Here is a 16,953-nt window from a genome sequence, read left to right on the forward strand (position 1 = left end):
AGATTAGTGTTTCTATTTTCCAATTCTGGACATCTTGCTCTCTTGAACAAAAGTTTCCTGGTTTCCTGTTGCCTTGTAGAATAAGTGCGAACTTTCCTGATTGACGTATACGATCATCCCGGTGCATAAGCCATCCCTGCATGCTCTCCCCGCCCCCCCACCCCAGTACTGTGCACAGCATATCATGTGAGCCTAAGGACGAGAGCTATTACACGTCAGCTAAAAAGTGCACATTTCTGGCGTTTTGATCAAATTTGATTATTTACGGATACCTTAAATGCTCTGCATACTAACAGCTCAGTTCCTTTTGTGTTAACAGCTCAGAATGCAGGAGATCCTGACATTGTGAAATGATTCCAGATGAATTGACAGATGTCCTGTCTTCCTAGTTGTAGCCTTTCAATATCCCATCAACCTTCAGAACTCCACGATGCATCCATCAGTCCAGAACACTCTCTCGTTCTCACATCCAGAGGTCTTCTCCCTCCTTTCATTCCCCACAGTACTTCGGTTCACATGACTTGCTGTACCAACTCTTCTCTACCATCCAGTATAGTGATTGGCATGTTGATGCCACTCTCTCCACCACTTGAGTGCAAACTTCCGGGAGATAGAGATTTTCTGAACCTCTTTTAGTCCTTATGGGGCTCGGGACACGTGGTGGGCTCATCGCTCCAATCAGTGCGTTTCAAAGATACTTGTTTGTTTGTTTCTGTTTTGTAACCACCGGTCTTGTTCTTCCTATAAGAGGCCCCATTTCCTCAAATGTGATCTTACATGGATATCCGTAAAAGGAAGAAAAAAATAGACTCACTCTGGTTGGCAGGGGAGTGATTGTTATATTCTTCCCAAATATCCCCTTTCTGCCTGCCCCTCGCTGACTCTACAGAACACCCATGGCTCTGCTCAATCTTGTCTGGAAACTACAGTATTCACTTTATATGTCATGGTGAAGCTGGGAGAAGCCTTTTAATATCACCACCTCAGGTATTTGTCTGAGGTCTTGCATCTGTGCTGGGAATAAACTTTATAAGAGAAGAACACACGAAGATGTCTGTGGGCTGGTGGTGACCTTCGTTTCTTCCAACCACCTTGTCCATTTATTGCCAAATCTCGCCACTGATAAATACCATCCTCTCTGTTGGAAATATCAAGAAACTGAAGGAAAGGAAGTTAAGTGGGTAACACAATAGAATTAGATGTTTTCAGCAATAAATGACTGAGAAAGGACGGGCCTATAGGTTTTTTTCTCATATTCTCCTGCCTTCAAAAGAAAACTAGAAGATGAGAAAGCTGACATTTTGTATGCAGGCAGAAGAAAAGGGAGGTTTACGATTGGTTTAGGGCAGGGTATTCTGTTGTGTTCTGAAAGGTTCGGGTCATTACGGCAAGAGACAGAAGCAGGACTCAAACAAAAATGATGTTGGCCACAAGGGAAGAGGTTGGTTTTGTTGGGTAGCGTCCCTATGTGTGGGGGAAAGGCTTCTTCACATGGTGGAGGGAAACTGCCTTGAGTTCCGATCGGAAGACATGCCAAGTTCTGCTCATCTCTACAGCTATTGCGAGTTTATTGGTAAGGACAATAATACAAAGGACAATAAACAGAAAAGGAAGAGAGAAGGGGAAGGTGGAGTATGGGGAGAATATGACATAATGTTTGCTGTTAGGGTATAAAATCAAAACAATAGATTTAGGTCTTTACCAACTACAGTACTAGAAACATCCCATCCCTTACAACTCAAGTCTTCTACTCATGCTTCCCCTTCTTCCCCTCACCCCTTCGCTCTTTATCCTCCTCCTGCTCCAGCTTTTTATTTCCTCTCTTTCAGGACGTTGGATGGAGTATTTCCTATTGTCTGTTGTCTCAGAATTCCTGCCAAATCCTTAAAGCTGCTGTAGAGACAGCCTGGCAGTCCTACCGCCTTCTGCGGAAAGCTAGCAGAGATGGGCCCTAATCCCGGGTTATCTAGCAGCAGTCGACAAGCTGAGCCACCCTAATCCAGTTCCCTCTCTCCAGCAGGCGACTAAGTATGTGAGGAGGGTGTTGTGATCCAGTGGCCCAGCAGGGAGTGTTTGCAAGGCCAACTCTCTAAGAAAATTATTGACTGAGATAATAATTCATTGGTTCTCAATGAAGGGGAAAACCACATGTCGTCCCTCAGATTCCTGTGTGTTCATGAACCCAACTTTATGATCTGCTCTGTGTCTATGGGAACAGGAAGAGAAGAGGAATTGTCAGGAGACCCCAAGATGGGACAAAGAGCAAAGCAGTGTAATGGCCCCTTGATTGTCTGGAGTGGTGGTGATACACGAGTTTGCTGTGGGTTCCCTAGTGGACCGAAGACCCTGTGCCGGTGTTCTCCAGGAGGGTGTGGGTAGGGTGAGGGGAGCAGCAGTAGAGGCTGGGGAGAACACTGCAGGCGGCTCCGTGGCGGGGTAGATACAGAATCAAACCAGAGTATTTCCCCTGGCAAAGACACTGGACAGTGGGGGTGCCCCCATTTGTGAATGTCCTGGAAAATCAGAAGGGTGCCCCATGAGAGAGACACTTGCCACTTGAGGGCATTCAAGATTAGCTTCTTTGGTGATGAGAAGGCCACGGGCAGCACCACATAAGTCAGTGAAGCCAGAACTTGCCCATCTCTTCTCATCCTCTCTCCCATTCTAGCAGAGCAAAGAGAGATGGAGATCCATCCAGAAAGTGGGAGGGGGAGGAACCCTTGCAGCCACATCTCCTTCCCCTGGTAGATCCTATGAGCCACAAAAGGGCAGAGGATAACATTACAATAGTTTGAATATGAAATGGAGTTGAGACTTGAATGGACTTATGAGACCCAGAGTGACTAGAATCTATGGGATGCATCCATGATGATGCCCACAAGACGAGTTCAGTGGTACATGGTTGGAAACAGCCCCTGGAGAACGATAATGCCATTTTGGGTTTGAATCTGTCCTGTTCCAAATTGCATATGTTGAAATCCTAAACACTAGAAGGCAATTGTATTAGTAGGTGGGGCATTTGGGAGGTGATTTGTTCTGAGGGTGGAGCCCTCATGACAGGCTTAGTACACTCATAAAACAGACCCTCCTCCCCCCAACACTCCCTCCCCCAGTCCCTGGTTCCTTCTGCGTTGCAGCAGGAGGTCTGTGACCTGTCTGGGGGAGCGCCCTCACTGGCCATGCTGTGGAAATAAATATCTGTTTGTGAGTGTGGTGGTTTGTTACTGCAGCCAGAATGGACTGAGATGGTCGCCCACGGAGTTGAAGATGGCTCAGTAAATCTCGTGCTACGTGGGGACATCACAGCCTCCGAGTGCTTCCATTATTTGTTGGAACACAGTGAGAGTTAGCCAAGAGCATGCGGCAGACTCTCATTAGCCGTCCTGAGAGCTCACTCTTCCTGGGAGCGTGACCGTCATGATGAATATTTACCTAATTCTTGGGTTCTAATAATGTGACCCATAATAGTTTGCAGTGATTCTAAAGGAAGCTGCTCATGGTCTTGTTTGTAATGCTAGCTTCTGCTCTTATTGACAAATGTCAATAAGAACTTCCCAACTGTTGTGATGGAGTCTCTTGATTTTCTATGAAATGAAGACGAGAAACTTTGACAAATCGCCTTTTTTTGATTTTGACATCTCTAAGGAGTCAGTTTTTATTTTTTAAGATGAGACTCATTACACCCAAGCCTGCATGAGAAAGCTGTAAAGCTAAGAGGAGCTTGCTATGGGATGGATCACTAAGAACCTTCCGGAAAGGGACGGCGGGGATGTGGGCTTAGCAGTTGCTATCGTAGACGATTCGGCACTTCAGGAGCTTGAGATAATTGTCAATCTTGTGCGAATCCCTGCGTAGGCAGTGGAGCAGGTTATAAAAAGCAAAAAGGCGCGAGTCTTCATCAGCCATCTGCAGAGATGGAAGTCCTGACCAGACGGAGTAGACCTCGTTTTCTCTGACTCCGGGATGAACCTAATCACCGAAAAGATAGTGACTTAGTATTACTCGTTTTTGCGTGTCTTGGTTCCTGCTAATCGTCAAATTAAGATTTGGGCAAGAGGCATGAACGTAAAGCTCTCTAGACAGAGGCATGGGTTATTGAGCGAGTGTGTCCGGAATCTGTTTGTAGTCTAAAAAGTAGAAGCAGGGTCCGGGTGTGAGTGTCCTAACATGTAGGTGATGAGCTGTGTGTGCAGCGGAGTAAATGGAGAACCACACGTTTGCTGTAGACTGAGAGAGAGTCCATTGCAATACTGTTGTGCCATATGTCTGTGTATTTATGGGCTGTAGGTGTGTGTATGTGAATATGACCAAGGGACAACGCAGGAGCGAGGCTCAGTTCTCTTGCTCGAGGGATCTATTTCATGTCCTGAATCTTTTCTCTGATGTGTTCTTTGTACCGTGTTTCTTCTGATAGTTTAGCATAATTACATTTATCTGTTTCCCGCTTCAAACTAGTTCTTTTCTCCATGTAGTGCATAGACGAAAGACCTCAGAAGCACTGAGGATTGCCCCTGATGGTTTGAGATGCAGGTCATTTGTGACGTCTATCACAAAGATCTCCTGAAAGAGTCAGGAGACTTTCACGATCTACCCAAGACCGTTACCCGCCTCCACCCCTCGTTACGCACCCCCCCCCCCCCCCCGCGCCAAAGGTCTATGAGCAATGGGTGCTTTGTTTTGAGATCTTGGGGGGTGGGAGATGCTGAAGATAGTGTCTATGAGAAAGAATGGGGGTGTGAGCAGTGACCCCTCAGTGGTGAGGGCTGGTGGTGGGCTGGGAAGCATGGCAGTGAAAACAAAAGGACGCAGAGGAATGTGAAGGAGGGGGACCCGGGTCTCTGTTCCTCCAGGCTTTGCAAGCTGGGAATCTCCAGAGGAATGAGAGACCCAGTAGGCAGCTTGGGAAGTGGGCATGTCAGCGGCTTTGAGAGCCACTGGATACACATGGAGGATAAATGTAGACCCTGATCTGTTGAACTGTCTCCTACAGAGTAAGAATATTTTTTAAACTTGGGATTTCCTATTGGAATTTAAAGTGTGTGTGTTTGTAGTATGTGTATTTGTTGACTTGCTGTATGTTTATTTTTGGTGCTTGGGCCCCAAGATGAAATTTACTGTGCAAGGGACAATGATAAGAATAAGAAGAAACAAACGGTAAAAAAAAAAAAAAAAGAAGTATTCTAGAACAAATTAGTGACCTCAGAAAGTGAGCTGGCAGTAATGAACAAAATAACTTGAAAGTCTAGGTGTCTATTTCATGTCTCGAGGTGGAGATGTTCTTTGTGTCTCTGTTGGATATATTCTTCTCCCATGAAAGTGACAAACAGGACACACGATAACATGTACTTTGTATGGAGTTAGGGAAGAATGAAATCACTCCTGTTACTCTTATAATACTATCATTTTCTTTAGATGAGAAATTATTTCTGAGAACTTCATAAAGCTGTTTGGATGCCACCTCACTCGAGCTGAAATGATCCCATCTGATTGGAGATCGATATTATAAATATTAACTCAATCCAAATATGATGTTATTTGGGGAGATTAGATGTAATGTTATGAGTGTTGATTTTGGAAACCTCCCCCCAAAAGAAAACATAAAATTTGGGATGACACCACTTTCTGCAAAGGACAAAATAAAGAATTTCCGAAAGGCTACACTCCCTTCTTTTGTGACCCACTGAAATCTCTGACCTCATCTTTTCAATCTCTGACAATCTCTTCTCTCTCTGACAAGTAAGTCCAGCAGAGGTGGGGCTGGGGTAGTGGCAAGAAATACCATCTCGCCTGATTTTGATTTTTTCTTTTCTCCCTTCCCACTGTCATCCTTTGGTGCGGGGAGAAAAGAGAAAGGACATGAGCAGAATTTCAGTAGCAGGTGTCCTGGGATACTTTGAGAAAAATGTTTATCCTGCAGACTCTACTCTCCAGTTTTCTTTTCCTGGAAAATATTATAAACCCTGGTCCCCAGGAAGGGGCAAGCTTTGGGTGGATTTGTCTGTTCTGGAGGGAAGGCTGCACCTGTCATCTATCACACCCTAAGAGTCACTTACAGTAGAACCTACCAGTATGGATTACTAGAATCTTGCTTTATTTAATAACAGTGCCTAGAATGGGAAATGCCTAAATTTAGTTCTTGCAAAGAGAGGTATTTTGGAACTTGTTTCTCACCATGGAGGTCACCTCTTTCATCGATGAGGAAAACAAAACAGGAGGATACTTACCTGGCCAACTATCTTCTCCATACCCTCTAGAAGTCTTCTGTTTTGTTCCTCAATCTCGATGGCCCTGGAGAGAATCGAATCTGGGGCTTCTTGCATGCCCCGCACTTCTGTGACTAGATGATACAGGGGGTCGTTCCAGGAGCGCAGCACTCTGAGTATCAAGTTCAGAAGGTCTTCGTGCTACGTGACCATATAAAACAATCACATTAAGGAAAGCATAACACGGGGGGCCTGGGTGGCTCAGTGGCGTAAGCGTCTGCCTTCAGCTCAGGTCACGATCCCAGAGTCCTGGGATCAAGCCCCGCATCCGGCTCCCTGCTCAGCAGGGAATCTACTTCTCTGTCTCCCTCTGCTCCTCCTCCTGGTTCGTGCCCTCTCCCAAATAAATCAAATTTAAAGAAAGCATAGCACAGTGGGTTTAGTTGCTTGTGTTTTTACTTGGGAAAGCTGACCTAAACGATCTCTTTGTTATTCCTATACGTATGAAAAAATGTTTGTAGGTGGTTAAAGTTGTAAAAATAAAAATGTTTAAGCTATGGACTTAGACTTTGCTAAAATAAAAAATATATATATCTGGCTTATTTGAATAACTACTTCCTCTAACGAGAATTCTAGTTGATAGCGTGAGGAATTTTGTTTTCCTCGGAAGTTCTACTATCTGCCCGGTTAGTGAGGTTTTTTTTTTTGTCCAAAAAGAGTTTTGTTGGCTCTTGGGATGTGCCTCTAGTACCTGACTCAAGAAAGACAAATTCCACTGGGCTCCTGGGTGGATCAATGGGTTTAAAGCCTCTGCCTTTGTCTCAGGTCGTGATCTCAGGGTCCTGAGATCGAGCCCCACATCGGGCTCTCTGCTCAGCAGGGAGCCTGCTTCCTCCTCTCTCTCAGCCTACTTGTCATCTCTCTGTCAAATAAATAAATAAAATCTTAAAAAAAAAAAAGAAAGATTCCACGAGTGCCATTGACAAAGGGCCACATCGCGTTCATCCGAGGACAATCATTTTAATGAGTCAAGTCATTCTTTAATGAATTCACTTGCGATGTGTAGTTTTTATTTTGTATTAGGATGAAGAGCTGGTGAAGAAGGCATGGCCCTCATCAATATATTCTCCTCAGTCTGTACCAGCCCCCGTCCCTGTGCTGCCACCAGAGCGCTCTCCCCCGCCCAGCTGTGCAGGTGAGTAAAACAGCGCCATGCCGGGGGGAACATCATCAGTGGAATTTACAAGGGAGGTCTGGCCCTGATTTTCCCACGGTCGGGATCGCACACGAAACTCTTAGGAGCTGCTTGTCTCTGATTTCCAAGGCTTGCTTTCCTGAGGTCTGTGAACTAGTCTAGGGTAGAGGAAGCGAAGAATGGAGGAGAGGAACCCAACAGATGTGGCGACAAAAGCATGTTCTGGGATATGAAGGAGGTGTAAGCAGTGAATGGCCGTATCGTTGGGCTCCTTAGAGTGTAACGAGTAAGGGTGGGGGCTTTCGAATTCAAGGAAGCGCAGACTCAGGGCTTACCACGCCGTCATGACTCCAGATTTCCCAACCTCTGCTAGCTTCAGCTTCCTCATGTCTGCACGTGTAACAACAGTGCCTAGTGTCCTTGGGTTCTTTTTTGTGAGGATTAACTATGGTGATGCATGTCCATGGCTTGGTGAAGTGTCTGGCCAGGGAGTGGCCCTCAATACATTTTAACTCCTCATCCTTCTTCATTCTTTCCCTTCATTTTATCGTCCTCATCAACATCAGTGCTATTAAGGAGCTTAGCAGGCAGCAAGAATGCAGGGACCCATTAACGAAGTTGTGATTGCATGTATGGGGACATGTATGTGAAGAGGCTTAATTTAAGTCACGTTAAAATGGTGCCTGTGGCTGGGAATCAGAAAGGAGAGATTCTTATGATTTAAAAAAAATGGGGATAAATGATTGGGGCTTCCTGTGCAGACTTTGTGGTCATCAGGACAGAAGCAATCGTTGTAGCCAGGAGAAAAGAAACATAGTATTTGACAGGATCTGATCTGGGGAGAGATTTAGGATTCGGATGTGACAGGTGATGGAGGGGTCAGGGAAGAATGAAGCGAGAAGCAGGTGTCCGAGAAGCAGAAGGAGCATCAGAAGGGGAGCCCTCAGAGTTGGCCCACCAGGCTGGGGCTCCATAATGTGGAATGCTGCCAGTGGAGGAGCCAAGGGTATCCGGTGATAAACACAACTCTATGCATGTCTTCCCCATCCCTGAATCTGCCAGACCTTCTATTTTATACGTGGAAGTCCAGTTCAGTTCAGGCTTTCATATGGTATAATAGATGCAATCCTGGGTCCAAGGCACTGATTAAAATCATGCTAGTTGCATGATCAACTTAGAGATTTATTTTGCTGCTATGGTGTTTAGTCCTCACTTGGTTTTACTGATGCTCCGTTGTTACAGACTGCCATCTCTCTCTGATGACTTGCTCCTCCTCCATATTTCTCTTCATGTGCATTAGCATTAGCTAGTCCAGCACTGACAATCTATAGCGTGGGGACCCCTCAGTGGTATTGGCGAGAAACCCGGCGAGAAGACTCACGTGGATCTGCTGGGCTTGCTCCTTGTCTTCTGGGGTGGAGAGGGAGGAAGTGTGACAGCTGTTGATGGCTTTGGTAATGAACCCCCGGCCCTGGGCATACCTTCTATCCTGAAAGCGAGCAGGCAAATTTAATTAGTTACAGTTGTTTGAGCATTGGTTAAATGAGCCCATTACCAGAATATTAGCACACTTGATGTATAATTTTTTTTTTAAATGAGAACTACATAAAAAACTGAAACTAAAGAATTGAGAAAGGCACCTTTTTCCTGGCCTTTTATTTTGATTTTCTCTATCGATGCATTCTTTTTTTTTTTTTTAATCTAACTTTTCCAAATCCCAACCTCTAGCCTTTTTTGTGATTCCCTTGTTTAATTCTACCCTTTCCACAAGTTACTATTTGGAAAACAAACCCTAAAAATACCAAAAAAGAAGAAGAAGAAGAAAAGAAAGAAACCTTAAGTATTTTGTTAATTATCCTCTTTCTTTAGTATTTGAGCCAATACCCTTGTGCATACGTACCTATATTTTGCCATTTAATATTTTCTTTACTGGGTGTCCAAGCCGATATGCTCCCCTCATAAGTATAATAAAGTTCTAACTTTTCTTTTCTTAATTCACCCCTGTACTTTACCATGTTCGTCATAGATGTGTAATACAATTTTGTTGATTGTTACAAAATGGTAAGTCCAAAAAAATAGGGTATAAAATTTTAGGAAATATTAATCAGTGGACTCAGAATTAAAATACACACACACACACACACACACACACACACACCACCACCACCACAACACTAACTAGGCAGAGCATTGACATAAAGCTAATCTCTACCAAAAGCGGTGAAAAATCTAAGGAGGTTGCCAGGAAGACGTGAGAGACACCAGAATGACAGTCAAAGGCAGAGGATGAAAGGAAAACCGGCGAGTACAGAGAACGATGGGATACGTGTTTATTACAAACATCGAGCCCCATTCTTTACGGTGACCCTCTGATTTATGGATCCTCTTCTACATGGTAACACACAACTTCAAAGTACCGTAATCAGAAGGAGAATATTGTTTCCTATTCTAAACCAGTCCTTCAATTCTGGTTCTAAATCTGTACACTGGACATCTTAGAGCAATAATTTATAGCATTTTGCGGTTTCAGAAGAGCTATTATTGTTTGTTTTCCTGACATGGATTCAGCTTAGTTTAACTTTCTTCGATTAAGTCCATTCCAGGCAGCGCGATCTCATTTATTAGAGATCTGGGATGCTTGGTGATGAATGCCTCGGGAGACACAGACCCCATACACAAGGACGAACACTCAACATGCTTCCCTTTACCCGAGCTCCCCCAGAAGTGCTTTATGCCAGGGTGTTGTTGTGGAGTGATTGGTTGTGTCTTCCCAAAATTCCAATGGTGAAGTCCTGACTCCCAGTCCATTATATTTGAAGATGGGCCTTTTATAGAGGTCAGCAAGGTGAAATGAGGTCTTCAGGCTAGATCCTTGACCCATGAAGATTACTGTCCTTATAAGAAGAGACACCAGAGAATTGCCCACCCCTACCTTCTACCTTCTATCTTCTACCACCAGGAGCACAGGGAAAGGCAAGATGGGAAGATGTTTGCCCTTATCACAACCTGACCACATTTGCATCCTGGTCTCATACCACCAGCCTCCAGAAGTGCCCGAAAGTACATTTCTGTGGAAGCCACGCAACCTAGAGGATTCTGTTACAGCAGCCCCATCCGGCTAATGCAGGCGCTTAACATTCATCAGAAAGGGTTTTTTTGAAAGAAAATGAATTAAAGGAGAACTTTAAAGAGTCATTATACTCTTAAAGAATCTTTGAGGTGTCATGAAACTGTCCCTTTCTTCTTGTCCCCCATTTTAGGAGCCAGTGGCTTTTTTACGTTAAAAATCATGTTATTTGAGATTCGGCTCTGGCAGCTTTCCTGTCTCACGGGTAGGCTAGTCCCCTCATGCCCAGGAAGCTTCCCCTTTCGGGAAGAAGCAACAAATGCAGTACTTACGAATTCGTTGAACATCTCTGAGGAGAGGTTATGGATGTAGTGGGAAAGAATGACTGCGCGGTCAAACAGGTCTCGGAGGGACACCTGGCAGTTGACAGCACCGGTGGGACAGATGGGCAGGGAGGCCACGCCCTGGCAAAGGAGCAGGTCTGACACCAGCAGCAGCAGGGGCAGGAGAGACCCTGCTCAGATGGAAACACCAAGCACTGTGAGGTGGTCTGTTCAGCGGAGGTTATCAGAAGTCCTGTGCCCCCCTCCATGTGATTTGGGACTGTGATAGCCCGGGGTAGGGAAAAGCCAACACCTCCCACTGTGTAAATTTCAATATGTAATTATATTTGCACAGAGACATAGTTGGAGAAGCGGGTTACTGCCTGCATTTTGGTCTTGCTCCCAGGAGAGCTTCCCTACTTTGCAAACATTCAGAGCTTAAATGAACTCTGAGCCAGGGTGTTTAAGTCATTCTTCTAAGTGAGTTGCACATCTTGGGGGTTTCTGCAGACTTCCAGCAGCGCCGGACTCTCTGTGAGTCTGTCATCTTTGAAACTCTGTGTTGACAACTACTTGCATTTTAGAGCCCAGAATGGCAGACCTCACACGGTACATCTGTTTGTTTTACTTTCATGCCTGATTAGAATAAATATGATTGACAATGGTGGATACGGAGTACGAAGGGATCCAAACAGGAAGCGGTGCCGTGGCCTAGATCTGCTAACTCACCTTCATAACCCTATGCGATTCTTGACTCCTTGCCAAAAGCTTTGCATTTTTTTAAAATGTGTGTTTCCTAGTAACCTTGTGAGCGATGCAGCCTTCGTTATTATCATCAAATTATACTGATGAAGCAGAAGGCTTAGAGAGGTTAAGTGATTTTCCTCCAGTCCTATTATTAGCTGGTGGAGGAGGCCGGACACCAGTGTTTTCGCTCTCACTGTGTCGTGTGATGTCCCACACACCTGTGGGTGCCCATGCTGCACCCACGTCACCAGGGCGCCAGGAGTGGGCATGAGGACTCAGGGCTTGGAAAGTCACTGCCATTCCTTGAAAAGAATGGTATTTTGTCCTTAATGCCTGCTCACAATGGCCCTAGAAAGTTGGCTTGATCCCTTTCTTCTGATCCATCTACAAAACCCCCCATTGTAAAATCTTGGACAATTAGTCAGAGATGATTTAGTCATCATTGTGATAGCTCAGCAGATGGGCAGATACGGACCTCCGCCATATCAGTAATTTATACTTTCAAAAGGAAAGAAACAATCTATTAAAATCACTTATTAGCATCAATGAAACTACTCCAAAAGAATATCTAAATTAGAAATGTATTATCCGAAAACCAAGCTTTGATGGAAACCTCAGTAAATGTAATCAGAAATGTCTAGGATGACACGAGGCAAGTGCTGAATATTTATGTGTGAAAAACTTCCTAAACCAAAATACCTACAAATATCTAAAATTTTTTGTTAATAGAAACTGTAACTCAAAACCTTTAGCTGCAAAAGGAAAGACAGAAATGTTGTGAGTCGTCGAACAGACTTCTAATTTTTCAAAAAACATGATATGCCCAAAAAGCTTATTTTAGAGCCTTTAGAGTCATGTAATTTATCTGAACGGATATTTTATCTACAGGTATAAATACAAAGTGTGCTACAGGTCAAGAAATTGGAATATTAGTTCTAGGAAATTCATCACTTCATAGATAGTATTTAACTCTGACTACATTTATCATCTGAAGGATTCTCACAGTCTAAGAAGAGATAAAATAGATAAATGTTTTTGTTCTTCCTTTCGTAAAATGAATTTTATGGTTGTTGCTAATTTCTTTTTCTTGCAAATGTCAACCAAGAAAGTAAAGATGGTTAATTATTACTAAGCTGTTTTTCTCTTTGAAATGTCATTTGGCTGAAACCCAGCTGACAAAGTATGATACGAAACACTTCTACTATCATTGTCTCTATGTTACGACTGCAGAGTTGAAAGTTTCACCAGGCTGACTCGCGTCAGAGTCCTGGGAACCAGAAAATGTTGGTGTCTACCTTCTGGAGTAGATCTAGTAGATCTAGATCAGATCCATAGACATTGGTCATCTTATTCCAGGCCAGGGTTTCTCAACTTTGGCACTATGGGCGTTTTTGAGCTGGATCACTCCTTATTCAGGGAGCTGCCCTGTGCGCTGTGGTACATTCAGCAGCATCTCTGAGTTTTGCCTACTAGATAACAGGAGCACGCCCATTCTGAATTAAGGCAACCGAAACATCTCAGACGTTCGCTCGATGTCTCTGGAAGAAGGACGATCTCCATTTGAGAATGAGCGTCCTGCGTCCTCTTGGGCTCTTGTACAACTGCTTTCCAGACCAGTGGCTAGATAGCTTTTCTAAACTCTGTAAACCTGAAACCTCTTGCTCAGAGAATATTAGCTGAAGTTTCAAATTAGTGCCGTCCCCCTCAAGAGTGTGGTAATTCAACAAGTCCGTGAGTTGTTGCACGTACCTTTCACCGACCACCCTTTGTCGTCCATGGTGGGGATACTTTCGAGGAACACACGTCGCCAGAGAAGGTCTGGTAGTCCAACAGCTTTCTCTCCCAGATATTGGCTTTATAAGCCTTTGACATCTTCATGAATATATTTAATCAGACAGTCCCTTCCCTTTTGCCAGTCATCTATTTCCGTCATTGAGATTACCCCCATAATTTCAAACATCAAATGGTATTTTATTTCTTATTCATATTCAGGAAGACATACTGGCCAGAAATGAACATTCGAGGAAGGATTTTGATTAATTAGACCGAAAGGAAATGAGAGAAATGATGAAGGTGAGGTGTGGAGACTATTTTGGGTCAAAGGACCCGGACCACTACAGCAGTCATTTGATGTAAAATTTACCTTTATAGCTCTTGAATATAGCATTATATATCACGTAGGTGTCTCATGGATTAGTGATGGGTATTCTTTGTTTCCTAGTTGAGAAGTGCCAGGTGAAGTCAAGATCTCAAAACTGACACAGGAAATATCAGAAAATATAGAATAAGGAGAAAATAGGACCTTCGATCTCCCATCATGCACTTGTTATTTTCGCTGTCGTCTTTTTCTTGCTCTTACACATTCTCTTTTGCCCCTTTTAAAATGACATATATGTATGGTACTTCATTTTAAAATAGGTATTTTCATGCCTTCATTTCTTTTGACTTTAACATTTATGTAAATTTAGGTTAGTGTCCCCAGTTTACAGATTAAAGGACAGAGGCCTAAAGAGATTCCTTGTCAAGAATTTGAAGTCATTAGTCAAATGAAGATGCTGGAAGGATTATTGCTTCATTAGGAATCAGGAGGGATATAAACAAGACTTGGAAATGAATCATTTAACAAACACAGTTGGGCATGAACAAGAAATAAGAAATCACCCCTGACCTTAGAGACTTTATTCTGGGCAAGCAACATGGAGGTTTTCAAGGATGAACACACACACACACCCTGGGAATATGATGTAGTAAAAACAAAATTCTAAGCAATGATTTGCACTCTCCTCAAGGATAGAGTAGACAGACTTCACTAATTTATGATCACTTTATTTCTCTGACCCAGCCCCCTTCCACAGCCAAGGTGACAAAAATTCATCTTTCATGGGTTCAAAAGTTTCATCCGCCTCTTAGAGATTTCCTAAATGAAATGATTTTAATGAATAAGAACTGGGTTATTGACGAACTTTCTCTAATTTTTGAGTCCTTGCATCTAAAGCAGCTGTGACCTTTAGCTTCAATGTCACCATATGCCTCTCCCAGTTAATCAACAAGTGAGCTCATTTTTTTAAATAATTCAGGGCATTTACTTTCTTCCATAGTTCCTGCGGCCACAATTGGGCCTCCGCGATTTTCCAAGTGCTCTTCTGGAGACCTAGAAATCTCAACAAAGAGTCACATCCCTTAAAAATCATCTTCCTCATTGCCTTAGCATAAGCCATGCTAGATTTTGTACCCTATGTATCAAGTGTGGTGATATATGGGCTCTCTCAGTCTGAAGGTGGGTCAGGATTTCATCTACCCTAGGTGGTGTCCATTTTTTAACCCTGGACAGTGAAAGTCTGAATTAATTTTTAAGAGAGCAGTGCCCCATGGCTGAAAAATTAATACTGCCCTCCATTCCCCTCTTCTTTTAGAATCTTAAGAGTAGGGAAAGCCTCCATAAGAACTGACAACATAATGTTATAACTTTTGTAGGTAGCCAGAAAAAAAGCAGTCTAAGGACACCTGAGTTGTGTTCATTCTGGGAGGCCAAGGGATTTATTTGACTCCAAAGAGAGGCATGTTTCTCTGTAAACTCTCATTTGCTTCCTTGCTGCCTCACCACCCCCCATTTCCTGTTAATGGGATATTGCAATACCTAAATAATGCACAGGGCATATTTTATGCAAAAAGTCATAGTGGTCCTATTTTTTTCTGCTATCTACATCACCTACCTTTCACCTTAATTTTTGTACATGGCTCTTTTAAAGATCTTTCTCTTTACCAAACCCTGCCCTTAATTTAGAGCAATAAGGACACTCACTGAGAATAGACTTGTTTGTTTTTATTTACGAAACTTCATTTGTTTGCCATGTGGGGGCTTAGGATAAACCGGGAACTGATGATTGATTTCTGTCAAGCAGCCAAATAAATTGCTAAAATGATGTTGAAGTTGCCAGGAAATTTTTAGTACCTGAAACTCGTGAACAATTTTGTCATCTCTTCTAAATGATTCTGATTTTTAACATGAAGTAACATTGAGTTTCTTTTCTTACTAATTAGGAATGGAGCTTGTAGTTTCTTTGAATTTTCTTTTGTTTGTTTTTAAATTTGGAATAATACTGTTTTTTCTTGTCTCATTGATGATGCAAAAATATTAAAAAGAATTCACAAAGCTTGAAAGCTGTCTACTGCAGGATATGGAGAACATTAAAAAGTAAAAGAAATTAAGAAGTTTAAAAATCAGCACATAAGAGAATCACAGTCATATTTCAATTTATACTGGTCATGAATCGCCTTTAATAAAGTGAAAGTTTCAAAGGATGAAAGGTGCACTGTTAGTGGATTTAAGATTTCCCATCCAGCAGTCTTGCAAAACCTGAACTGAAAGATCAGAGAGGTTACATGTTTTCGATATAAAATAACAAAATGTGAAAGGCACACTGGAGAAGGAATCAATCATGATGGCCCTTTCTTGAACCGCACTGTTTTCAGGACAAACAACAGTAATGATTTTGTTACATCCTCTGTGTATGTCAATTTCATGCATATTACGATGTATATTTTCCCTGAAGTGCCTGTATTTAATGCTTATCTCTGCCAGGGCTTTGCAGGTCATCGGCTTCCTTAAGTAACTCCAGAACCCAAGTTCTTAATCCATTAGCAGTGTCTTCAGGGCGTTTTCTCCTTCAGTCAGAAAGCCATGATGGAAACTTCTGGAAATTTCTCCTGTAATTTATTTTCACTGATAAATATTCACGTCCTCTGCTCTAATTCTCTTGAGTTCTCAGCATTAGCTTGTCCTGTGAGTCTCTTGTCACATGTTTGTTCCCATCAGCACATCCCTTTGGACACATTTTAATGCGTGATATAGGACAATGCCAGATCAGAGGAGAATGTGTGTGGAAACTGTAGAGTCACCCTTTAAGATGACATTTTTTTCAAGGAAAAGCATCAGATATTGGCTGTGGGCTAATGCGAAGTGGAGCAGATGATAGCTTTTTTTTTTTTTTTTTTTAAGATTTTATTTATTTATTTGACAGAGAGAGACACAGTGAGAGAAGGAACACAAGTAGGGGGAATGGGAGAGGGAGAAGCAGGCTTCCCACCAAGCAGGGAGCCCAACGTGCGGCTCGATCCCAGGACCCTGGGATCACCACCTGAGCCTAAGGCAGAGGCTTAACCCACTGAGACGCCCGGGTGTCCCGATAACTTAACTTTTCTTTTCTTTTCTCTTCTTTTCTTTTCTTTTCTTTTTTAATGATTTTATTTATTTATTTATTCGACAGAGAGATTGAGATCACAAGTAGGCAGAGAGGCAGGCAGAAAGGGGGAAGCAGGTTCCCTGCTGAGCAGAGAGCCCAACACAGGGATTGATTCCGGGACCCTGAGATCGTGACCTGAGCTGAAGGCAGAGGCTTTAACCCACTGAGTCACCCA

At 43.1% G+C, this 16,953-nt stretch overlaps 1 protein-coding gene across 1 annotated transcript; it reads right to left on the minus strand.

Moving 5' to 3' along the window:
* Positions 1–3,777: 3,777 nt before the first annotated feature.
* PRL (prolactin) lies at positions 3,778–13,312 on the minus strand. The gene is made up of 5 exons (XM_032861635.1): positions 13,285–13,312; positions 10,798–10,979; positions 8,780–8,887; positions 6,225–6,404; positions 3,778–3,969 (listed from the first exon to the last, which is right to left on the minus strand). The coding sequence occupies exons 1-5, from the start codon at positions 13,310–13,312 to the stop codon at positions 3,778–3,780; spliced, it is 690 nt and encodes a 229-aa protein (XP_032717526.1).
* Between the last annotated feature and the right edge of the window lie 3,641 nt (positions 13,313–16,953).

Source organism: Lontra canadensis, unplaced genomic scaffold (genome assembly GCF_010015895.1).
Source record: "Lontra canadensis isolate GAN:19392208 unplaced genomic scaffold, GSC_riverotter_1.0 scaffold21, whole genome shotgun sequence".
NCBI lineage: Eukaryota > Metazoa > Chordata > Mammalia > Carnivora > Mustelidae > Lontra > Lontra canadensis.

What these genes read in the sequence shown, in the direction of transcription:
- PRL (XM_032861635.1), bottom strand. Translation starts at nt 13,312, where the DNA reads ATGGACGACAAAGGGTGGTCGGTGAAAG. An exon ending in CAGAGATGTTCAACGAATTC is followed by an intron (nt 8,888 to 10,797) that starts GTAAGTACTGCA and finishes GCTCGCTTTCAG; the next exon opens with GATAGAAGGTATGCCCAGGG. An exon ending in TGGAGAAGATAGTTGGCCAG is followed by an intron (nt 3,970 to 6,224) that starts GTAAGTATCCTC and finishes TTCGGTGATTAG; the next exon opens with GTTCATCCCGGAGTCAGAGA.